The sequence below is a fragment of the Vulpes lagopus genome, chromosome 3 (assembly GCF_018345385.1).
Source record: "Vulpes lagopus strain Blue_001 chromosome 3, ASM1834538v1, whole genome shotgun sequence".
Lineage (NCBI taxonomy): Eukaryota > Metazoa > Chordata > Mammalia > Carnivora > Canidae > Vulpes > Vulpes lagopus.
Genome location: NC_054826.1, coordinates 30297862 through 30322825, shown reverse-complemented (window position 1 = coordinate 30322825; position 24964 = coordinate 30297862). Strand labels below are relative to the sequence as shown.

The 24964-nt window shown below is 45.3% G+C and overlaps 1 protein-coding gene across 1 annotated transcript in view; it reads left to right on the top strand.

Moving 5' to 3' along the window:
- The window catches only part of CCDC69 (coiled-coil domain containing 69), a gene marked incomplete at its 5' end in the record, with an annotated part of 36528 nt that extends 11889 nt beyond the window's left edge, over positions 1 to 24639 (top strand). Inside the window, 8 exons of the mRNA XM_041748474.1 lie at positions 4816 to 4885; positions 7401 to 7507; positions 7901 to 7988; positions 17889 to 17962; positions 18928 to 19029; positions 19524 to 19643; positions 20554 to 20651; positions 21397 to 24639. Coding sequence (XP_041604408.1) covers positions 4816 to 4885; positions 7401 to 7507; positions 7901 to 7988; positions 17889 to 17962; positions 18928 to 19029; positions 19524 to 19643; positions 20554 to 20651; positions 21397 to 21574 — 837 coding nt within the window. The remainder of the gene's footprint in view (positions 1 to 4815; positions 4886 to 7400; positions 7508 to 7900; positions 7989 to 17888; positions 17963 to 18927; positions 19030 to 19523; positions 19644 to 20553; positions 20652 to 21396) is intronic.
- Positions 24640 to 24964: the final 325 nt, after the last annotated feature.

Sequence of the window (24964 nt, the reverse complement as noted above, 5' to 3'; positions counted from 1 at the left end):
AGAAACACAGGTAACCAGACAGGTGTTCATGCTGGTGTTCAGACAGGTACTGGAGCACAGAGCCACCAGGAACTCAGCCCTGGGAAGAGACAAAGGAGAAATGTGACATGAGCTCAGCCTGGAAGCCTGAGGAACTGGAGGGTGCAACATGCTGGGATGGGCTTGAGCAGCTTGGGTCGGTCTTGAACACGTGGATGCACCCATTGGGGCCAGGAATACCATAGGCTTGTTTGGTTTGGGCCTACCAAATCTGCCCACTATTTTTTAAAAAATGATACTATTCCATGTTGGCAAGGTTGCAGTGAAACTGGCCTTCTCATGTGCCAGTAGTGGGTGTGTTCATTGGTAGAACCTTTCTGGAAGGTAGAACCAGTAGTTTTGGATATGTAAAAAAAATCGTATAAATCGGCAGGTGATTAGTAAAAGCATAATTTGGAAATTTAAAACTGTAAATAACCGAAGTACTCATGCAGATTATTAATCAAATGATTGAATTCGTTCACAAAGATATAATGTTTGCATCGTGAAAATTAATATATTTACAGAATATTTAATGCCATGTAGTAAATGCTTATAATGTAGTTGAAAAAGTAAAACATACAAAGTATATATAATGTTCAAATAATGAATAGATATATCTATTATTACTACTCCTTTAATTGGAGGAAGATGTTTATAAATATTCATCAAAGAAATAGGGAAGAAGAGGAGGATAGTAGCCTGAGGACAGAAAGTGATGAGTCTTGAACGTCATTGGAAGGAGTAATTCTGGGAATGATTTTATCAGGATCTGGGGACTCAAGCCCCTGGTTATACGTCCTGCCTGTGGTCTGGAAGCCGTTTGTGGAGAAGAGCTTTTCACCCTTCTGTGATTGTTATTTGGCAGGAGGCAGTTTTTTATGAGCTTTATGATCTTACTTCAGGCCACCCTGAGGGGGATCTACCAAAGCACTGCTTTTCAAAAAGAAAGTAATAAACTCAGGAAATGTTTGAGCTCTTAGACTATGCCAGACATTATAGGTGCATTATCCCATCTAATCCTTAAAACAATCTCATGAGGCAACCAAGGTTTAGAGAGGCCATGCCATCATACAGTGTTAGATTTAGGATTTGAATCCAGGTCTGGGTAATTCTAGAATCCCAGAGTTCTTTTCTTTTCTTTCTTTCTTTTTTTTTTTTTTTTTAAGATTTTATTTATTTATTTATTTGTTTGTTTATTTATTTATTTATTTATTTATTTATTTTAGAGATAGAGATTAGGGTGGGGGTGGGTGGGAAGGGGCAGAGGGAGAGAAGCAGATTCCATGCTGAGCACAGAGCCGAACAGTGGGTCTCAATCCCACAACCCCAAGATCATGACCAAGAGCTTAACCGACTGAGCTATCCAGACATCCCTAAATCCCAGAGTTCTTAACACACCACTCCATCTCTAATGTGCTAAGACCTGGTTCTGCTGTGGATTTTGCCATCAAGGCACAATGTGACCATGCCTTGCTTCCCTGGGTTTCCTCACTGTAATAACTCTGCCTATCAGCGCTATTGAGAGGGGCTGTGGGCAGAGGCCTAGAGTTGGAACACCATGGGGATCCACTACTGTGTTCTTGACTCTATTTTGCAAAGGAGGGAGCAGGAGCCCAAAGAAGGGAAGAAGTTTGCCCAGGTTTGTAGAAGAGCCAGGACTGGAGTTCAGGAATTCTCAGTCCCATAAAAACATTCCCAGATGAGCATAACCAGTGGTGGCAACCAGGATGTGACAACCACTTATCTCCCTTCTTCTACAGGCCAGAGTAGAGAGGCTGGCTCCCATCACTTCCCTGATTCTTGCTCTGACAGCTCCCCTGGCCTTGTGCCTGGGCCAGGCATCCCCTCTCGCCTGGGCAGGGAGAGCCTCGTCTTCACAGAGTGGAAGGAGAACTCAGTTGTCAGGCATCCGCAGCCACGGAGCGCCTGCCCCAGCCACTGACCTGGGTGGGGGTGATAGTGCCGTGTCATGTTCAACTGGCCAGGGGGTCACATCGTACCAGGCTCTGTGCTGGGTACTTTGGGGGCAGGAGTTGAAGGTTGTAGAAGCCTTCCCTGACTTGACTTCCTTCTCCAGCCAGAAGTATGCTTTCTAGCAGCATTTCAGTCATTCTTTAGTTCAGAAAATTGTTAATAATTTTGTGCAATAATTTACTTTTAAAAATCTGTTACCATAGTAAAAAGTAAAGTTTGTCTTTTACAGTGATAATTCGTAATGGAACATTTTCAAAGCCTTCCCATAGGCTGGCTTATTTATTTAAGTGTCTCTCTCTCTCTCTCTCTCTCTCTTTTTTTTTTTTTTTAGAGAGGGAGATGGGGGAGGGGTAGAGGGTGGGGAGAGAGGGAATCTTATGCAGGCTCCACACCCAGCATGGAGCCAGACAGCATGGAGCCTGGACGAGCCTCATCTCACAGCCCTGAGATCATGACCTGGGCTGAAATCAAGAGTCAGATGCTTAACTGACTGAGCCACACAGATGCCCCTTTTAAGTGTTTCTTAAAATGGGATCTAGAAATTTTTTTTGTTCTTTAAAGGCATCTTTAAAAAACATTTTTTTAAAGATTTTATTTATTTATTCACAAGAGACAGAGAGAGAGGCAGAGACATAGGCAGAGGGAGCAGGCTCCTCACAGGGAGCCCGATGTGGGACTCAATCCTGGAACCCCGGGATCATGCCCTGAGCTAAAGATAGACGCTCAACTGCTGAGCCATCCAGGCGTCCCAAAGCATCTTTTTTTAAAAGGTATAATTGACATATGAACATTATATTAGTTTCAGGTATACAACAATGATTAGATGTTTGCATATATTGTGAAGTAATCACCACAGTAAGTCTAGTTACTACCCGAAAACATTTTTAAAAGTGTACAGAATGGCTTAACTTTTTTTTTTTTTTTCTACCCCAGATTCTGGCCCAGTGGCCAGTGCCAGGCCTTGGCCAACTTTCCACCAGCTGGGGTGAAGTGGGAAAAATTAAAGGTGTAGGTGTGTGTATAACGTTGAATAAGTATGTCAGTTCCCCTTTCCCGGAAGAAAAGTCTTGAGCTTTCCTTACTATATTTTGGAAGGTTATCATGTGCTCTATTTTATGAAATGATAGTGTTAGTCTGCAAATAATATTTTTCAGCATCCTTTCTCATCAACCCATATCAACTCTCCAATTAAAAGATACCATTTACGAAACTTGAAAATCTGGGAGCCACTGGCACTGCTCTGGGATACAGCCCTTTGGCATCTGTTCCCTCCTTTGATCAGATTCACCCAATACTGGCCAACATTGGTTAAAGCACCCAGAGGTATGGCTCAAATCCTTGACTCTGCCAATGATTCGCTAATCTACCTTGATTGAGTCCTGACTTCACTTAGCCTCAGCTGCCTCTTCTTTAAATTGGGGATATTCAGGGACCCCTGGGTGGCTCAGCGGTTAAGCATCTGCCTCTGACTCAGGGCGTGATCCTGTAGTCCTGGGATTGAGTCCCACATCGGGCCCCCTGCATGGAGCCTGCTTCTCTCTCTCTTTGTGTGTGTGTGTCTTTCATGAATAAATAAATAAAATATTTTAAAAAATAAATTGGTGATATTCATATTTCCCAGGATCATTCTGAAGATTTGCTAAGGTAGTATAGATAAGACATTATGATGCCCAGTACATCCTGAGTATGGTGTCTTATCCCCATCTGTCAAGTAAGTACCACTGCCTCTTTATAGTTGGAGAAGCACCCCCTCTAACAAAGAATAATCATAGTAAAACCATGGCTTGGACCTCTTCTCTTTTTAAAGAATTGATTTTTTAAAAAAATATTTTATGTATTTACTCATAAGAGACCCACAGAGAGAGGCAAAGACACAGGCAAAGGGAGAAGTAGGCTCCCTACAAGAAGCCCGGTGTGCGACCCTCTCCCTGGATCCTGGGATCATGCCCTGAGCCAAAGGTAGACACTCAACCACTGAGCCACTCAGGTGCCCCAAGAATTGATTCGTTTATTTGAGAGAGAGAGAGAGCAGGGAGAGGAGCAGACAACCAGACTCCGCACTGAGCATCAGCCGGACATAGGGCTCAATCCCAGGACCCTTAGATCACGACATGAGCCAAAACCAAGAGTTGGAAACTTACCCGACTGAGCCACCCAAGCACCCCCCCACCCCCATGGCTTGGACTTCTGATGCTTTGTCCCAAATATAGGGAACTTGGAAGGAAGCTGTGGTAAGCGTAGGTCCTCAGAGGAAAGGGTAATTGTCTCTGAATTCAAGATTGGGAGGTTTCAGCTCTAACTGGGGTGAGGATAATAGCAAAAGGTCTGAGTAAGTGCTGGGAGAAGGAAGAGTTGGGCAGGGAGGGCCTCCTGGTTGGTTCACAAACCACAAGAATCTAAGGAGAGGTCAATCAGCATCAAGCTCCCCACTGAAGGTTTCCCTGGTGATGATGAGAAATCCTGCTATGGGAACCCCTTCCCCACAGAGGGAGTGCTGCCTTCGGCTAGTGAGGGAGGCAGCCTAAGCAACTGGATCCAGGGCAAGGTCTGGCATAACTGGAAATCAGTCCTGTCTTACCTTTGGAAGGATCCAGTATAGCATACATCCTCACATTGACCTCCTACCTTATTTATTCATGAGAGACCCACAGAGACAGACTGAGACATAGGCAGAGGCAGAAGCAGGCTCTCTAAGGGGAGCCTGATGTGGGACTCGATCCCAAAACCCCGGGATCACGACCTGAGCCAAAGGCAGACGCTCAACCACTGAGCCACCCAGGTGCCCCTACCTTCACTTCATTGTTGTCTCATTTCTTCCAGAGGCGCCGAAAACCAGATCAGCCACCCAGACCAGAGCCACAGGAATTAGGTCCCCTCAATGGGGACACAGGTGAGTAGGCAGCCCTATAAATGCCCTCCTCTCCATCCATGAGGTTTCCTACTTTATAATCAACAGAAGTGATATAGCTATTTAATTATCTCATGAGACCTTAGGTAGGTTACATTAATAGGAGTATAATGTCTAAAATCAGGGAGGTGATAGTCCTGACCCGTTCCTGGCTATTAATGCCACACCCAGAGTGCTGAGTTTATTTCTGGAAAGTACATTTTTAGGGGAATCCATAAAAATTGGAGGGAGTATAGTGGAGACAGATCAGGCTGGTGAGGAATCTGGAAACCATGTCCTGTAAGGAGCAATTAAAGGAGCAGATGATGTTCTACCTGGAAAGAAGATGTTGCAATAAAAGACAGCAGATCTCTCCAAGTGTCTGAAGTGCCCCTGTAGAGAAGAAAGATAAGCCTTGTTCAGTGTGACTCAGAGGTCAGCACAAGGGCCTCAAGGTGACAGAAACAGGCAGGTGGAATTCAGTTCAATCTTAAAGGATTTTTTGTGTGATTGTTGGTTTAAAACCATCAGAGCTACCTACTAATGAAATGAGCTCTCCACCTCGAAAGTGTTCAGTTACAGACTGGAGACTGTCAGGGCCATTGTAGACAGAGTTCAAGCACCAGATAAGCAACTGGACCAGAATTCAGAGGTTCTATCATCTGCCTGTGCACGAGAATTACCTGGGGGAGCTAGAAAGATACAGATTCTGGGGCCCCACCACAGACCAGCTAAACGGGAATCTCTTGGACGGGGGCTGATGGTATTGGTGATGATTTATGTTTTTTATGAGCTTCTCCCTGGCTGGGGCCAGTCTGGGACTGGTCTTGTGGACCAACGTTTGGGAGCCTGAGCCAAATGGTTTGTGAGAGTCTGGGGTTCCCTGAATGTGGTCACCGCTGTCCCCCAGGCTCCAGGGCACTGACTCACTACTCTCCTCCCCCACCCCGATAGGACACCCAGTGCCAGCTTCCTGGCTAGCAGCCCCATTCTTCACTTTTCTCCCCAAGCCCTTTGCCAGCGCTGTCTGTGGCGCTCTGTGATAATAATACTAACATGGATAATAATGCCAGCCACGGCAGTAATGCCAGCCCCTCTAATACTTGTCATGAGCAATGATGAATCTCTAGAGAGTATGTAGTTCACAATAAAGTGCATTTATTGAGCTACCTCTAAATGCCTGGCAGTACACTTACTGCTTTTTGTACATAAGCAAGCAGAGTTAAGGTGGCGATGAGGGGTGCTTGCCGTGGGATCAGACTGTGCAGGTTTAAAGCCCTTCTCCCCCAACTGTGAGCTGGGTGATCCTGGCCCAATTGCATAACTTCTCTGTCTCTCAGTTTCCTTATCTGTGAAATGGGGATAAACACAGTACCTGCCACAGTGGGTTGTTGTGAGGACTGCGTATTCCCTGTGGGGCACTTTCAACAGATTCCTGGGCACTGGGTAAGTGCTCAGTACTCCTTATCTTGCTCATATAATTTCTGTTGCCATTGTTTCCAGATTTAATCATCTCTATAGCCCTGTGAGCTAGATAATATTATTTTCCCAGTTTCCCATATTGAGTAACTGAGGCACAGGGAGGGTGGATCATGTGTTGGGTCACACCCAGAGCCTGTTGGACTCAGAGTGGCATTGGCAGGACCTGTGTTGGAGTTTCCCTAATGAGATCTAGATTTCCAGTTTGAGGCTTCTTCCCACTCACAGCAGCCCCTCTGCCTCCAGCTAGCTGGCCGTTGGCCAGGATGGGGGTGGGGGATGCTAAAAGTCGGGGGTCACACACTCAGACACTCACACGCTCCAGCCCTAGCAGGTAAAGCAGGTGATGGAGTGGTCCCCTCTATGTGCCCTCTGGAGAGAGAGGCAAGGACTGTGGCAAATGGCAGAGCCACATCCTGCAAAAAGGGGAAGACAGCTGTGCCTCAGCGTCAACTCCTGGGTGGCACAAAGGTATATGCAGCCAGTTCTTGAGCTTCTTCAAGCAAAACTGGAAATCTGTATATGAAGTAAAAGTAATCTCAGCAACTTTTTAAAATTTTATTTATTTTTAAAAATATTTTATTTATTCATGAGAGATACAGAGAGAGGCAGAGACATAGGCAGAGGGAGAAGCAGACTCCCTGCGGAGAGCCAGATGTGGGCCTTGATCCCAGGACCCTAGGATCACAACCTGAGCTGAAGGCAGATGCTCAACCACTGAGCCGCCCAAGCATCCCCCTTTTTTTTATTTTAGATATGAGCTAGAGCATGTTAATGGGCTGAGTCCGTCCGTCTGAGTTCCCAGCTCTGCTCTAGATCCTAAGGGGCCATAATGAGATCACTGGCTCCTACACGAAAGAGGGTCTCCGAAGCCAGAGAGATGTGAGGGGCTGCTGCTGGAGGTGGATCTCCCATCTAAAACCATTCTTGAGCTGGAGACTGGAGTTGTCACCACTTAGCCCTGACCTCCCACATCCTCTCTGCCACATCCCTGACCTCCCCTCTGCTGTGTGTGAACTTTTTGCTTCCTCACCTGTAGCCACAGCTGTCCAGCTCTGCCCATCTGAGCAGGCTGAGCAGTGCCAGAAGGAGATAACCAGAATTCTCCAGCAACATGAGGAAGAGAGGAAGAAATGGGCCCAACAGGTAAGTCCAGGTGACACATAAGCCCTCTGTTTTCCTCCTCTCTTCTAATCTTGAGGACTACCTTTCAATTTTGATGTTGTAAGTGTCTCTTACTCCTTTACCCAGTAGGAAGTCCTTTATCTTTTGACTAAATATTTGTAACTGCTTGCATGTAATTCATTATACTCATTGTATGCAGTGTAAGATTGGGAAACACTCTAACACAGTACAAAGACTTCCTGCCTGGAGAGGGCATCAAGTTTACTATGTCTTGAAAGTCTTGTGCCCACTCTGAGCTCAGGTTGTTTCCATCACTTGGATGATGGGGTGGGACTCTGATCACCAACCTCTGCAAAGCTCCAGGGGTTGGTGTGTGGATCAGTGAAGCCCTGCTGAACCACTTCCCGCCCCCAGGTAGAGAAGGAGAGGGAGCTAGAGCTTCAAGAGAAACTGGATGAACAGCGAAGAGTCCTGGACGGAAAGCATGAGGAGAACCTGCAAGGTAAGGATGGAGATGCTTCACTAGCAAGGGTTTAGAAGGGTCCTTCTTTTCTCCCCACCTCCCGAATTCCGGACTCTAACTGGCCTCCACTCCTGTCTCTGGTCCCTCTCTTTTGCCTCTGACCACTCCTTTCTACTATTGCCCCACCCCCATCCCTACCCCCGCTTTTTTTGGATGGACATGACTTTAAAACTGACGCCATGCTTTGTTTAACCTTAATTGAGAGAGTTTTCCCCCCTTTCCATTTAAAAAAGAATTCGTATTCTTTTTTTAAAATATCCATATTCCTTCCCTACAACAATGACAGCTTTTAAAATTTATAGTTAGGCAATTTTTTTCAGATAACTTTCTTTCCTTTTATATGTGATGTGACCATCATAAAATTTAGACTCTATGGATCAAACAAAATGATCTTACCGCATAGTGGTTGGGATCTGAGGCTCTGCAGCCACAGGTTTGAATCCCATCTTCACCTCTTCTCTTACTGGTTATGTAACCTTGAAGAATTTAGTTAAATTCTAAGACCCTAATACATAGGGTCTTTATGAGAATTAAATGATTTGATGTACAGATGTACAGGTAGATGGATAGATAACATTTAGAACAATGCCTAATATTTCACAAGATAGTTAGCAAACAATTATCAGTGTTTATTATATTTTGAGAAAATTAAAATTGTATGTAATTCCACCAGAACTAGTCAATGTTACCCCTTTGCTATGGATCCCTTTCATTCTGTGTGTGTGTGTGTGTGTGTGTGTACGTGTACCTGGGATATTCATCTATACACATAAACACACAGACATTGGGGGAGGAAATAAATTGTTCTCACTTTGAATTCTATTAATATCTTGTCATTACACTTCTGTAACATAAGTTTTAGTAATTGCACAGCATTCTAATGTCAGCCCTTGTTCATCTGAGCCCCACTGGTTAAGCATTTAGATAATTTCAAACTTTTGCCATTGTTTATAATAGCAATGATACTTACACAGTAAACTCTGTTTTGTAAAATCTTTGCCACATTCATGGCTTTTTCTTGAGAATAATATTCTAGTAGGATGCCTGGGTAGCTCAGTGGTTGAGCATCTGCCTTAGGCTCAGGGTGTGATCCTGGGGTCCTGGGATCGAGTCCCACGTGGTGTTCCCTGCATGGAGCCTGCTTCTCCCTCTGCCTGTGTCTCTGCCTCTCTCTCTGTCTCTCATGAATAAATAAATAAAATCTTTTTTTAAAATTGAATAACATTCTAGTAAAGCTGGTGTGTCAAAGTTCATGTATTTTTTTTTATTTTGGTAGCATACACATAAGACCATTACCATTAGTGACATTTCATACATTCACAGTGCCCTGCAACCATGCATCACCCCATCACATTCCAGTACACTCTCATCACCCTGAAAGTGAGTCCCATACCCACCAAGCAGTCCATCCCTCCCCATCCTCCTAGCCCCTGGCTGCCACCAGTCAACCCTCAGTAAATAGAATCTTACCATCTGTGACCTACCATCCCACCCCATGTCTGGCTTCTTCACCTAGCATAATGTTTGCAGGGCACATCCACGCTTCAGCTTACATTTACACTACAATTTCTTTTTTCCTCTCCCACTTGAAAAACTACTCCATTCCTTTTTATAGCTGAGTCATATCCATTATTATTGGTATGGACCCACCATACTTTGTTATTTGTTTATTAGTTGATGAACACCTGGGCTGCCTCCACCCTTTGGCCACCGCGAATAGTGCCACTAGTACAAGCACCTGCTTGCATGCCCACTTTCAGTTACCCTGGGTGTACACCCAGCAGTAGAATTGCAGACTCATACAGTAAATCTATGTTCCACTTTTTGAGAAAACGCAAAGTGTTTGCCACAGCAGCTGTGCCACTCTGCATCCCCATCAGCGACCACGAGGCTTCCAGTTGCGCCGCATCCTTGCCAACACTTGTCTTTCCATTTTTGCTGCTATTGTTGTTATTGTCGCCATCCCCCACTAGGGAGTGGAGTGGTATCTCCTAGTGGTTTTGATTTGCATTTTCCTAATGCCTAATTTTGCTGAGCACCTTTTCATGTGCTTTTTGGCCATTTGTATAACTTCTTTGGAGAAGGTTATGTACATTTCTTATTCTATTGAAACAGACCTAGAAAATGTTATACCATTGTTTACTTTAATCATTAGTATTTGCATGATCTTTCCCAAAAACTATCTTTTAAAGATACAGATAGGATTTTTTTTTTAAAGATTTACTTATTTATTTGAGAGAAAGAGAGAGAGAGCACCAGAGCAGGAGGAGGAGCAGAGGGGAGAGAGAGCAGCTGGGGGAGGGAATCTCAAGGAGCCTCCAGCTTGGGGCTTGATCTCACCACCCTGATATCATGACCTGAGCTGAAAGCAAGAGTCAGATGCTCAACCGACTGAGCCACCCAGGCGACCCCAGTTGGGATGATTTAATATGTGAAATTTTAGATCTGTTCTTTTCATTTAACATTGTTTCCCACATGTTTCCAAGTAATTATGCTGCTTGTAAATGTTGATAAAGGTTAGACTATTGCATACATGGTTTTCCTTATATCCTGTGAGTCTAGACTTCCAGATTTTAACTGCTGTAAATAACACCGCACTAAACGTCTTTTGCATAAAGATGTGCCCACATTTCACGTTATGTCCTTAGATTCCCAGAAACGGAATAACTAGAACAGAGGTCTGAACAATTTTAAGATTCTTGAAACATATTGCAACATTAGCACAAAATGTTTTGGAATGGATTTGAAGCCCTCGCCCAGGGAATTTGAAGAGCTGTGTTTTAATTCTAACGTGCTGTGCAACCCTGGGCCTGTCACTCAACCTTAGTTCAGTGTCTATGCCTCTACAATCTACGTTGAATCTCAGTTCGGTTTCCATATCTCTAAAATCTACCTTCCCTGGGTGCCTGGGTGGCTCAGTCAGTTCAGCGTCTGCAGTCAGCTCAGGTCATGATCTCAGGGTCCTGGGATCAAGCCCCACATAGTCTGGTTCCCTGCTCAGCAGGGAGTCTGCTTCTCCCTCATGCTCTGCACTCTCCCACCACTCATGTTCTCTCTCTATAATAAATAAACAAAATCTTTAAAAAAATAAAATAAAATCTACCTTTCCCATGTCACTAGGCTATTGTAGGAAATCAACTTTGTTCTCTGCACATTGCTTTGATACCCTTTTTAGCATTATAAATATATTGATAAGAAAATTTTCCTTTTGTAAAAACCCCAGAGAAGAAGGGACTGCTTGTCTTGAGTTCTTCCCACCAGTCAGAATTCCTTCATAGATATTTCTAAATCACTAGGCTTATATTAGGTGGTACATAAATGTGTATTGAAATGAATGAATAAAAAGCATAGTGGGAGGGAAAATAAAGGATTTTATTCGTTTGGGAAATGATACATAGATAACTGGGGAAAACTACTGGTAGTTTTCCATATTGATGATTCTTTGTTGTCTTTTTTGTTTTCTTTTTTGTTTTTATTTTTAAAACATTTTTTAAAGATTTATTTACTTATTCATGTTTTTATTTTTAAAATTATCACAGTGAAATTGACTTTTTTGGTGTACCGCTCCATACATTCTAACACAGGTATACATTCACATGATCATCACCTTAATCTGATACAAACCAATTCCACCTCCCCCCGATTCTATCAGGCTATCCTTTTTTTTTTTTTTTTTTAAGATTTTATTTCATTTTATTAGAGAGAGAGCACATGAGCAGGAGAAGGGATAGAGGAAGAGGGAGAAAGGGAATTCCCAAGTAGACTCTCCACACTGAGTATGAAGCCTGCAGGGGAGCCTGAGCCCACAACCCTGAGATCATGATCTGAGTGGAAACCAAGAGTCGGACACTTAACTGACTGAGCCACCCAGGTGCCCCTCAGGCTATCCTTCTGTACTCATCTCCACCCCTACACCAATCCTGGTACCCACTGATTTGTTCCCCATCACTATAGTTTTGTCTTTTCAAGGCCATTGTTTACTCATCCACTTGTAAGACATATGGATTGTTTCCAGTTTGAAGCGAATGTGAATAAGGCTCTTTGGAACATTCATGTACAGATTTCTGTGTGTTCATAAGTTTCCATTTCCCTTGGGTAAATAATGCAAGAGTAGGATCAATAGGCCATATAGTAAATGTATGTTCAACTTCATGAGAAATGGGAAACTGATTTCCTAAGTGGCCACCATTTTGCATTCCCCTGAGCAGTACAGGAATTCCACTGTTGCTTTTCACTGAATACTTGCCAACTTTTTTTTTTAACTTTAGCTGTTCTAATTGGTGTGTGGTGATATATCATCATGGGTTTGATTTGCATTTTAGTAATGACTAATGACGTTGACCATTTTTTCTTGTGCTTACTTGTGGTCTGTATATCATCTGGTCAAATGTCCATTCAAGTCTCTTACCCATTAACTAGCTTGCTTGTTCTTACTGTTGAGTTTTGAGACATCTTTATACATTTTGGATACAAGTCCTTTGTATTTGCACATATTTTCTCCTAGTCTGTAGGGTTTTTTTTCTCATTCTCTTAACAATGTATGTTACAAAGCAAAGTCTTCAATTTTGATAAATTTCAATTTATTATTTTTTCTTTTTTCATTATGCTTTTGGTATCATATCTTAAAAATTCAGTACTGAATCCCAGACAACAAAGATCTTCTGTGTTGTCTTCCAAAATTTGTATGGTTTAAAGTTTTACACTTAGATCTATGACTCATATAATTGTGTGATTTTTCTTCTTTGGACTGTTAATATTGTGGGTTACATTGATTTGAGTTTCAAATTTTGCACCTAGCCTTGTATTCCTGGCATAAACCCTACTTGGTCACATTATATTATTCATTTTCATGTATTACTGAATTTGAGTTGGTAATATTTCACTGAAGATGTTTGTGTCTATGTTCACAAGGGCTCTTTTTCTGTATCATCTAGCTGGTTTTCGTTTCAAGGTATAGCTTGCCTCATGGAATGATTGAGAACTGTCCCTTCCCCTTTAATTTCTGGAAAAGATTGTATAAAACTGGTATTGTATCATTTTTAAATGTTCAGCAGAATTTGTGAATAAACCATCTGTTCTCAAACATCTCTTTTCCAGAAAGTATTTAAGTACACATTCAAATTCTTTAATAGTTAGTTATAGGAATGCCCAGGTTATGTATTTTACCTTGGGTGAGTTTGGGTAGTTTGTGGTTCTTCAGAAATTGCTACAATTCACCTAAGTTATTGAGCTTATATGCATGGAATTGCTTGTAGTAGTCTCATACTATTGTTATAAATATCTTCTGTGTGTGTGGTGATATTTCCTCTTTATTTCTTGAAATTGGTAGTTTGTGTATTCTCTTTCTTCTTTGTCAGTCTTACTTAGGATCCATCAACTTTATTAATCCTTTCCCCAACTCAGCTTTTGGTTTCCTTGATTTTTTTCCCCTGATTTTTCCATTTTGATTTTCATTGATTTCTATTATCTTTATTTTCTTCCTTCTGTTTGCCTGCTTTATACTTAGCTCTTCTTTTTGTGATTTCTTAAGCTGGAAGTTTAGATGACTGATTTGAGACCCTTCTCTTTTTTTTGTTTTTAAGATTTTTTATTCATTCATGAGATACACAGAGAGAGAAAGAGAGAGGCAGAGACACAGGCAGAGGGAGAAGCAGGCTCCATGCAGGGAGCCCGACGTGGGACTCGATCCTGGGTCTCCAGGATCATGCCCTGGGCTGAAGGCAGATGCTTAACTGCTGAGCCACCCAGGCACCCCGAGACTCTTCTCCTTTAACATAAGCACTTAGTGCTATAAATTTATCCCTAAATCCCATGGATTAATGTTTTTGTATTTTCATTTTTGTTCAGTTCAGAATATTTTCTAGTTTCCTTTGAGACTTCCTCTTTGGCTCATTGAACACTCATAAGTGTTTGGAGATTTATAGTTCTCTTTCTGTGACTGATTTCCAGTTTGATTTCATTATGGTCAGAAAACATAGTTTGTATTTTGCTCCTTTTCTGGTTAAGGCTTGTTTTATGGTTCAGGATATTGTCTATCTTGTGAGTGTTTTATGAGCACTTGAAAACATCTGTATTATGCCACTGTAAGTTGTACTTTATAAATTAGTTAAATCAGGATGTTGACAGTATTCCGTTCTTCTGTATTCTTCCAGATTTTACACCTCCTTTTTCTACTGAATACTGCAGAGTGTAGCAGACCCCTACCATAATTGTGTATATTTGTCCATTTCTCCTTTCAGTTCTGTTCATTTTTGCTTCATGTATTTCGAAGCTCCTTTGTTAGGTATATAAACACTGAGGATTATGTTTTCTTAGAAAACTAACCTCTTCATCATTATGTAATGTCCTTCTTTATTCCTCATAATATTCCTTATTCTTTTTTTTTAATTTTTATTTATTTATGATAGTCACACAGAGAGAGAGAGAGAGAGAGGCAGAGACACAGGCAGAGGGAGAAGCAGGCTCCATGCACCGGGAGCCTGACGTGGGATTCGATTCCGGGTCTCAAGGATCGCGCCCCGGGCCAAAGGCAGGCGCCAAACCGCTGCGCCACCCAGAGATCCCAATTTTTTTTTATTTTAGAGAGAGAGAGAGTACATGAGCAGGGTGAGGAGCAAAGGCAGAGGGAGAAGCAGACTCCTTGCTGAGCAGAGAGCCCAATGCAGGGTCTCTATCCCAGGACCCTGAGATCATGACCTGAGCCAAAGGCAGACACTGAACTGATCAAGCCACCCAGGCGCCCCTGGTTTAATGTTCTTATTGATATGGTTGGATGTAGGTCTGTTATTTTTGTATCTGTTTTCTGGTCATTCTATTTTTTTAATCTTCTACTTTCCTTTCCCTGCTTTCTTTTGGAGTATTTGAAATAGTATCCCATTTTAGTAACACATTTAGTATCCCATTTTAGCTTGTCTCTGTATTTTTTTTTTCCTATATCTCTTTGTATAGGCTTTTTTGTCTGGTTGGTTGGTTTTGGTGTCTTTTTTTGTGTGTGTGTGACTGCTTTAAGAATTACAAAATTCTTAAGAGTCTACCTAGAATTCACATTTTGCCACTTCCAGTGGAATGTAGCAAGCCTACCATCATGCAGGTCTCTACCTCTCTCTTTGTTGTGGTACTTCTCTTAGGTATTACATCCACTTACATTGAATGCACCATCAGAAAGTGTTACACTGTTTATAATGTTGATTTACCATCACTCATATCTTCAGGGGAACAAGGGAAGAAAAAGAAGAGTAGTCTATTCTATTGTCTAGGAATTTACTGTTCTGTTGCTCTCCTGCACTCCTGAAGTTCCGAGTTTCCCTCTGGTATCATGTGCTTTCTGTCTGAAGAGTTTCTTAAGCAATTTTCTAAGAAGGGCTGCAGGTGGGAGATTATTTTAGCATTGTTTCATCTGAGAATGTTTTAGTTTCACCTTTTTTTCCTGAGGATATTTTCAATGGCTATAGGATTCTAGATTTACAGTCCTTTTATTTTGGCAGTTCTTATTCCTTATTTATGTTCTTACTTTGTCTTGTCTCCAAGGTTTCTCATAAGAAATCCAGTCATTCAAAGTATTGTTTCTTCTAAGGCACCATTTTTTTTCTGGTTCTGCTCCAGATTTTTCTTTGTCATTAGTTATCCAAAATGATGTGTCTGGGTGTGGATTTCTTTGGGTTTACGTTGTTTAGGGTTCAGTGAGTGTCTTTAGTCTAGAGGTTTATATTTTGCCAGATTTGGGAAGCATTCAACTATTCTCTCTTTAAATACAGTTTCTGTGCTGCACTCTTTCTCTCCCCTTTCTGAGACTCTGATGCACAAATATTAGACATTTTCAGATTGTTTTACAGGTCCCTGAGGCTTTGTTCATTTTTTCCCATCATTTTTCTCTCTGTTGTTAAGACTAGATAATCTCTATTGCTCTATATTCAAGTTCATTGGTTCTTTACCTGTGTCATCTCTATTTTGCTACTGAGCCCACCCAGTGAGGTTTTTTTCTAAATTTCATTTATTACATTTTTTAGTTCTAAAATTTCCTTTTGGTTCTTTTCTATAGCTTCTATGTATTTGCTAAGGCTTTCTATTTTTCCATTCTTTTCAAGAATACTCACCCTTACTTCACGAAGCATTTTTACATCAGTTGCCTTAAAGTCTCTGTTAATAATTCCAACATCTGTAGCATCTCAGTGTTGGCATCTGCTGAACGTCTTTCTCAGCCAAGTTAAGATTTTCCTGCTTCTTTGTATGCTGAGCAATTTTGGATTTGTATGCTGAGCCATTTTGGATTTGTGTGCTGAGCCATTTGGATTCATATGCTGAGCAGTTTTGTATTATATCCTGAAATATTTGAAAACATGAGATTCTAAGTCTTGTTTAAGACTACTGGTTCCATGGTACTTCAAATTCTGATCTTCTTGCCCAGTCTCCCTGCTACCATTTACTTTTCTGAGTCTGCAAATAGCTACTCCATTCATTCTGTCTAGGCCTTAGAGCTATATTCAGGAGGACAAAGTGTTATGGAGTCAATATCCTCTATCTTACCTGGAATCAGAACCTGTCTTGATAGGCAAATTAACAAATTTGGCCCATAATTGGAAAAAAAAATCAGCCTGTAATTTTTTATAGCTGATCTCTTTAATTTCTTTTTCTTTCTTTCTTTTTTTTTTTTTTTTAAAGATTTTATTTTTATTTATTCATGACAGAGAGAGAGAGAGACAGGCAGAGGGAGAAGCAGGCTCCGTGCAGGGAGCCTGACATGGGGCTCAATCCTGGGTCTCCAGGATCACACCCTGGGCTGAAGGTGGCCCTAAACCGCTGGGCCACCGGGGCTGCCCTGATCTCTTTAATTTCTGACAGCTCTATCACATTTATACTACTGAACATTGTTTTCTCTCTGACACAGGCCCACTGTATACCTAGGCCTTTGGTCATGTGAAACTTTTCTTTCCTGTCCTCTCTGTCCTGTTTCATCCCACCCATTGATTCGTCACTTTACATTGTCTTCTTCTAGCTGAGACAAGGTAGGAATTTTCCATGAGGAACTCTGTAGAGGAGGTGGGATAAGAAATGTAACTATAGGGACTCCTGGGTGGCTCAGTGGTTGAGCATCTGCCTTTGGCTCAGGTCATGATCCCAGGGTCCTGGGATCGAGTCCCACATTGGGTTCCCTGGAGGGAACCTGCCTCTCTCTCTGTGTCTCTTATGAATAAATAAATAAAATCTTAAGAGACAAACACAAGAAATGTAACTATATTGATTTGGGAGAATGATAGCAAATCTGCCCAGCACTGCCCAGTCTGGAAAGCCCATTATGTTGTTTTCTCATGTCATCCTTGAGTTATCCCTTAGAACAACTCATTTCACAGTTGACGCAATAGAACTTTTCAATATTTGAAGTGATCCTCTTAAGGTTCCTCAGTTGTGAAGAAGCAGAACCAGGACGACATAGATTTCTGGGTGGCAGATCAAGTGTACTTACTGCAGTTTTATGCTAAGGTTCGATAAGTAACGATTTAATTGTTTCAAAGTTTGGGTAACCCAGCTTACAAAACATTGACCCTCTGCGTATTTCCATGGCATGGTGAACAAGATGGACAAGCTTACGGCAGGGTCTTAGCCAAAGTGAGGTGTGGGTGGCTCCCATACTCTGGTAGGGTTCACAGTTCCTCTCAAGATACAACTTGTTTCCATTTCCACAAGCTTTTAATTAATATCTACTATGCTCTGGCACAGCTGCAAGCCCAGGAAAGGAAGTATGCATAAGACTATCCCCAGACCCCTGGCCCCCGTGGGCCCCAGCTGATCACCCAGGTTCTCCGGCCCTCATGGCACCTCCCAGAAGGCTTTAGGGTGAAGTGCCTGGGTGTCTGAGCTCACAGAGGTCTCCTTTCCCTGCAGTCCTCCGGGCCTCACATGAGCAGGAGAAGGAAGCCCTTACCCAGTCCTTTGAGGAGGCCAAGGCGACCTTGCAGGTGAGAGGGTCAGGCCACGGCTGACTCTGTGGGGGAGGAGAGGCCCTGAGGGAAAGTAGCATGGCCTCTACTTAGATGTGAGGGGCATAGGTGAGTGTCTTCTGTATATCCAGCCCCTTTATGTGGTGATGGGGCTATTAGCTCAGGAGAACTTGGTCTGAGATTAGGATTGGCCTATTTCTCTGAGGACTGTTGTTGGAGGATCTTGGGGTACCACATTGTGACTGGGCTGGCAGGTGGATACAGGCAGGCATGTGGGAGCACGAAGGAAGGCCTCTGAACCAGTTTATCAGGTCAGGGACTCCCCAGAAAGATGAAATCTTAGCTGGAACCTGAAGGGTGGGTTGGAATTCTTCAGATGAAGAGGGGTAAAAAGAGTGCCGTAGGCAGAAAAAAAAAAAAACTGTGCTTAAAGACATGGAGAAAAAAGGAAAATCTGGATTGCCCGTGGAACTGAAAGAAGTCTAAGATGAAGAGTATGAGTGGGAGGGAAGTAAGGTTGGGGAGGAGGTGAGGGCCAAGTGCTGGGGCCCGTTAGCCATATGAAAGGCCTGCTCTATCCTGAAGGTCATGGGCCAGGTTTGGGTGCGAGAAAGTAGGAGGCAGGGATGTCCCTGGCAGCGGGAGGACTGGCAGGTGCCTGGCCACAGAAGCAGTGAGAGGGAAGACTGGGAAAGTGCAGAGCCCTGTTCAGGTGAGCTTTGAATGCCAAGCTAGTGCCACCAGCCTTGAACACTGGGACATCGTCCCTGAGGGCAGAGGGAGTCCTTAAAGTCTCTATGACGAGAGACGGGGCAGGTGTGTTTCAAGCAGTGGTCGCAGCAAATCAAACCTGCATTATTGGGGAGGGCAGAGTGAAGATAGATGGAAAAACCCAAAACTGCCCCCTCGCTGGGATATGCAGATGTCCACCACAGCCTTTATGAACCAGACTTTGACCATCTCCCTCCCACTCCCTTCTCCAGGAGACCATTGATGAACTGTCGTCACAGCTGGAGGTCTTCCAGGCCAAGATGAAGAGGGTAGAAGAGTCCATTCTGAGCCGAGACTATAAGAAGCACATCCAGGTAGGTGGCAGGGAGGGATTTCCCTTCTCAGATCTCCAGGGAAGTCAGGGTCTGGGCAACAGGAAAGGCCAGGCCCTCTTCAAGGGCCCAGACTTGACACTCTTACTTTCACAAGGGCCTGGAAAAAACAGGGTCCCTGTGTCACTGAGGGGGAAAGGAAGGCTGAGAGAGAAGCATAGGGAAAATAGGAAGTGCTTGGGCTCTGGATTCGGAAGGAACTACATGACAAGAGCTAACCTACCACTTAGCACAAGCATCATCACCTATCTGAATGACAGTTCCTCATCTCTGGTGGTAGTGGGACTTGCCTCAGAGGCTAGAGTTAGGCTAGAATGAGGTCAAGTGTATTAAGCACTTACCATGAGCCAAGGGAGGGAGGTGACTGGTGAGAGGCAAACAGTGATTTGCAGGCAGAGTGGGAGAAAGACAGGTACTCCCTGCATCCCCTCTCCCTGCCTGCTGGTCTAATGAGATCATTCTGTGTCCCTGTCTAGGATTATGGGAGCCCCAGCCAGTTCTGGGAGCAGGAGCTGGAAAGCTTACACTTTGTCATCGAGATGAAGAACGAGCGTATTCACGAGCTGGACAAGCGGCTGATCCTCATGGAAACAGTGGTCTGTGCTTGGAAGCAGCTGAGGGGGGTGGGAGGAGTGTGTTCTCAGGCTTCTGCTTTCTGGGCATTTCCTCTGTAAAGTGCATGGAGGGAAGGGACTTTGAGGAGGCTCCAGCCTGGTCTGCCCTGGCTTTGACCTGCCCTGGCTTTGACCCATGCTGGCCCTTGAGACAGCTGAGGCTGGCTTCTGGCCTATGGCTGGTCTGGGTCAAGCAGTGGCCCCTTCTCATCCAGACCCTGTGCTTTTCTTGGCTATTCCTGTTGCTATAACTTGGGTGACAGCAGGGCAGGTACCCCGGCTCATCAGGAGGGACCAGGGAAGAAAACAAGGCTGAAATATCAGATAGAAAGGCAGCCAGAGTCAGCAAGGGCAGGCCTGGAGAGTGGTGGGCATTGAGCACACAGCTGGCTTTGTTTCCGCGAGAAGGGAGGCCTTGGGAACCTAGGGTTGAATCCAAACAGAGATTATGTTACTCCAGAAGAAATCTCCCTGCTGTGTGTGCCACACGACCCATATTCTAATCAGACCATCTCAGATGTTCCTGTGAATTTTGTTCAGCCGTTCTTGTGGAAGAGCATAGCAGACACATGGAATTTTATTTATATAGATTATATCCTTCTGACTTTAGAGAACCAAAAATATCCTTTCTCTTATGAACTGATGGAGATGTTAGATGGGAGTGGCTGTATTCTTTTCCTATGTCTCGTGTAGCAGAATTAAAAATTGGCAGCCCCTTGTTCACTCCTTAGTTACACTTTTTTTCTTAAGTAATCTCCCTGCTTCACGAAATGTAACATCTAGTCCAGAATGAGTCAGGGTTTTCAGTGACCACAGATAAGAGGTAGGTGATGGCACACATTGTGCCATGTGAGTTTGGTGGCTTCTCTGAGCTCCTTCTGATTTGTTACAGAAAGAGAAAAATCTGATGTTAGAGGAAAAAATCACCACCTTGCAGCAGGAGAACGAGGACCTCCATGTCCGGGGCCGCAACCAGATGATTATGTCAAGGTAGCTGTTGCCCTGCCTCCTTTCCTCCCATCACCACCATTTGGTCAAAATCTCCAGTTGGGAAGGTCTCAGAGAACCTAGGGAATGGATTGACATGGGGCGGGGGGAGGGCAGGGGTGAAGGGCAAGCCTTTCTGGGGAATGTGGCCCCTCTTTCCTTGGGAGTCAGGAATCCCAATGGACCAGCCCTACCCAGAAATCTAAGTCTCAGTGCCCGGATTGGTATCTGTCCCCATCCTGGCTAAGCAGGCTCCATGGCAAAGCCCAATACAGGAAGAGGACACAGGAAATTTCTAGCTGGGGTGGCCTAATGAGCGAATGAATGTACATGAATGAATGAACCCATTCCGAAGGCTTAGTAAATGAGGGCCAGTATCGTGTGTCAGACATAATTCATTGAATTCTTTACATATTATCTCACCTGATCCTCATTACTCTAAGAGCTGGTCCTCCTCCTATTGTCCCTCCCATTTTACAAAATGAGGAAACTGAAATTTGGCAAGAGTAAATAACTCGTTCCAGGTTGCATAGCTAAGTGGTGGGGTACAGCTGAACCCGGAGCCGTGGCCCCTGAGGGCCACGTTCCTCTGGCAACGGATCAATGGCCTCCTGCAAACAGAGGGCCGGCGCAGGGGCCCAGGGGCAGGCCGGGCCCATCTGAGGAAGGCCCCGAGAGGAAGGGGTTGGTGTGTGCAGCCGCCGACAGGCCCTTCCCCGCGGCCGCGCCGCCCCGTCTGCATCCACAGGCAGCTCTCCGAGGACTTGCTTCTCGCCCGCGAGGCCCTGGAGAAGGAGTCCCAGCTGCGGCGACAGCTCCAGCAAGAGAAGGAGGAGCTGCTGTACCGGGTCCTGGGGGCCGACGCCTCCGCTGCCTTCCCCTTGGCCTCCGTCACCCCCACCGAGGTCTCCTTCCTGGCCAGCTAGGGCCCGGCCTGGGCCCGCCGTGACGCCTGTGGTGGCAGCTCCCTCTTGAGGACTCACCAGAGAAGACAGCAGAGGCCTTCTCCTTTCCCCCCAGGGGCCGAGGGCAGGAGTGAGATGGGGAGCCGGGTGTGTGCCCAGTGAGCCCTGGGGGCTCGGGCCACGCAGGATCACCCTTGGGGCTTTGGGGCCCCAGGTGTGCCTTCCCTTGAGTTGGCCCAGGGAACAAGCAAGAGGAGTCCTTCTGTCCCTCCCTGTTCTCTCTGTTCCACTCAGGGAAGTCCTGAGCTTCTCCCAGGGGCAGTCATGGCTGCTGCGGCCATCTGACAAGAGATAACCCCCTGGTCCTGACTTGTCAGCTTCCCCCAGATGTTCCTGCCTCTGCTCAGGCCCTCCCTTAGCCTCAGTTTACTTCTCCTCTAAAACAGCCAGGGGAACTGCACGAATGACACTTGAGTCACTACGGTGTACCATTGTAGGATAATTTGAAGGTCAGACTAGGGGCTGGGGGGCAGGGGAGGAAGTGGGCCAGACCCTGGGAATCAACAGGGAAAGGTGAGCAGCTGGAAAGGGGGTCACTGGAAGCCCTTGAGACTGGGATGCCAGGGCCCAGCCCAGCCAAGGCATGGGCTAGCTATGACATGGGGCATGCCACTACTCCCAGTCCCAGAGTCCAGTCAGCCCAGGAGTTGAGCCAGTGCTCCTCCCCCCTGCCCAGGCAAGCAAGGCTCACTCCTCAGCCCTCTGGATCTCTTAGTCTCCGTGTCACCTGGATGCAGGGCCACCTAGTGGGTCTGGGTACACTTAGCTGCCAGCATTGGAACCTCATCCCTGTACAGACTAGGAAACCAAGGTGGGGAGTGGGGCCCACAAAGTCAGGACAGGAACTCATCTGTCATCCAGCCCTTAGCTTGTTGTGCTTGTTTTTCTCTCCAGGCTCTGGAAAGATCAGAAGTGTGACTTGGTCTTTATCTTCCTTCCTCTACTGCCCCCACCCACTTCCAATTTCTCATACTCCTGCTCCTTACCTTTACTCCCTCTGCCACCCCTGATGCCAGGCACCAGGACCCCAGAACCTGGCCCTAAGCTTCCCCATCAGTGCAGAGAGGTGTCCAGAGTAACCTCAGCAGGCCTGTCCAGCCCAGACCGTCTATGGATTTTATATTCTTCTCAGGAAGCTTCAGGTCAGCTGGACATGATAATGATAACCCCTCCCTTGCACAGAGCATTTTAATTCAATGCTCTCACATACACCTCCCTCCCCTCAGTCATCTAAGATCCTTGAAGCCCCATTCTTATCTCTCTTCAGAGCAAACTGAGATCACAGGAGCCAGTGAGATTCCCCAGCTTCAGCCCCAGGCCCCAGACCAGCAAGTAAGGAAAGTCAGTCCAGGAGAACTGAGGTTGGCTCTATCATCCCAGACTGCCTTCTTCATTCCCTTGGATCTGGTCTTCAGCCATTTCTTGTTCTAGGAGTTCAGATGCAAATCTGTTTCTCCATTTCTCCCCTAGTAGGGCTAGGGGAGTGCTGAGCTGTTTCTCCGGCCACAGGCAAACAAGTTATCCATCTCAGAGCCTTGGAAACAGCTCTGGAGTCAAGTACACACGTACTTCTTCATGCAATGTTTCCCAAAGTTTGTCTGGGATGCACTAGTTCATTGCACATTAATAGGCATGACCAAGAAAAGAATTGGTAGCCAAGCAGTTTGAGAAACTCTAGGTTCAATCAAGTTAAACAGACCTGCAGGACTTCTCAGAACCTTTAATGTGCTAATGTGCACTGCAATTTCCAGTGTGTTCAGCATTTTCTAAACTCCTTTGACCAACTTTCTACCCTAACCTAAGCACTTCAGGCTGCAGTATGCACTTTAGAAAGCATCATTTTAATTGAGAGGGGCTGGTCTGCAGAAGGGGCAAGCGGAGAATGAGGTTTCTCCCTCATATAGCATGTGGCGGGTGCCAGGAGCTAAGCTGTGGTCAGGCCCTCACCCAGCAGACAAGTTTATCTGGCCCCTGTGTTTTCCCCGGGTGAGGGAGGAGGTGGTACCTCACTGAGGACCCCTGCTGGTGGCAGGGATCATTGAGGAAAATGTCCTGGGCCTGAGTGACTTGCCGAGAGGCTCTACGCTCCCTCTTGGGGTATTGGTACCCCAATGGCCCTAGCTTTGCCCAGCCTTGGAATGGGGCCTGATGTTGGAGTGAAGGGTGGCCATCAGAACAGGTCAGGGCTTGGAGGGAAGCTGTGAGGTTGGTGGAAGCAGTGATGGACAGCAGGGTATAAGGGGTGATGTGAAGGTTCCTTTTGCAGTCCTTGTGCGAGTGACAATTCCTGGGCATCAAAAGCACCAAGGGTCACATAGTAACCTACCCCCATGTCTGCCCATGGCTCCACTAAGATGCCAGCAGTCAGGGAGGGCGCTAGGAAGGGGCAGGGGAGATGTGACGGCTTCCTGTGTTCACACGGACACTGGTGATGGCAGTCCCCATGCCCTGGAGGTTGGTGGCCTGGCAGGTGTAGATGCCAGAGTCCCCAACCCAAGCCTCTTCCACGTACGGGGTGCTCCCTGCCACCTGTTGTACCTGGCCCTCTTGGTGAACAACACTGGCCCACTTGCTGACGTAGGGGGATCGGCCCAACTGAAAGGACAAAAAAAATAATTGTCCATCAGCTACCCTAGGTGTCACCTCTGACTCAGGCACCAGCAGGCAAAGTAAGAGGCACTGTGTATTCCTTCAGGGAAAGGGACAGTGACTTGCCCAAGGTCGTGCATGCATATCAAGCACCTGAAAGGGCAGGTTCTTTGTGGCAAATGTGAGCTTCTCAGGTCCCTGGGGAGAAGCTGGGGTCTCCTCCCCTACCCAAGGAGATACAGGAAGTACCTTGGCTGGGAGCACCCCCCCCCCCCGCCCACCGCCAGTGTGGCACTCTGGTTTTGTGTGATTGTTAATGGGTGCTACCTCCCCAAAGCGGGGTGGGGAGGGGAGGTGGGGTTCTATTAAATTGTTTGGGAAACACTGAGTTAAGCAAAATTAAATTGAGACTCAGACCACTGTGTCTGTCGCATGTGCATGTGAGTTTTGAATCTCCAAGGCAGGTGGTGGTTATAGGAGGCAATGTTTTCCTAAAAACACTTTTTTAGGGGTTTGGGGCTGAATTTTTCGGTGCCCTACCATTCCAAGGAACACGCTGGGGAAAGGCCAGCACAGTGAAGCCATGTCTCCCAACCATCTGTGTGGTCTTTTCCCCTTTCTGGTCTTGGTTTTCGTTTTGGGCAAGTAGGAGAATGTTCCCCCACTCTTTCCCTCTTGTGGCCTCTGGGGAGCTCACCTTCACCATATTTTTGTTGGTCTAGCCCTCCCTCCAGGGTCATGTCAAATTCTAGCTCTTTCAGG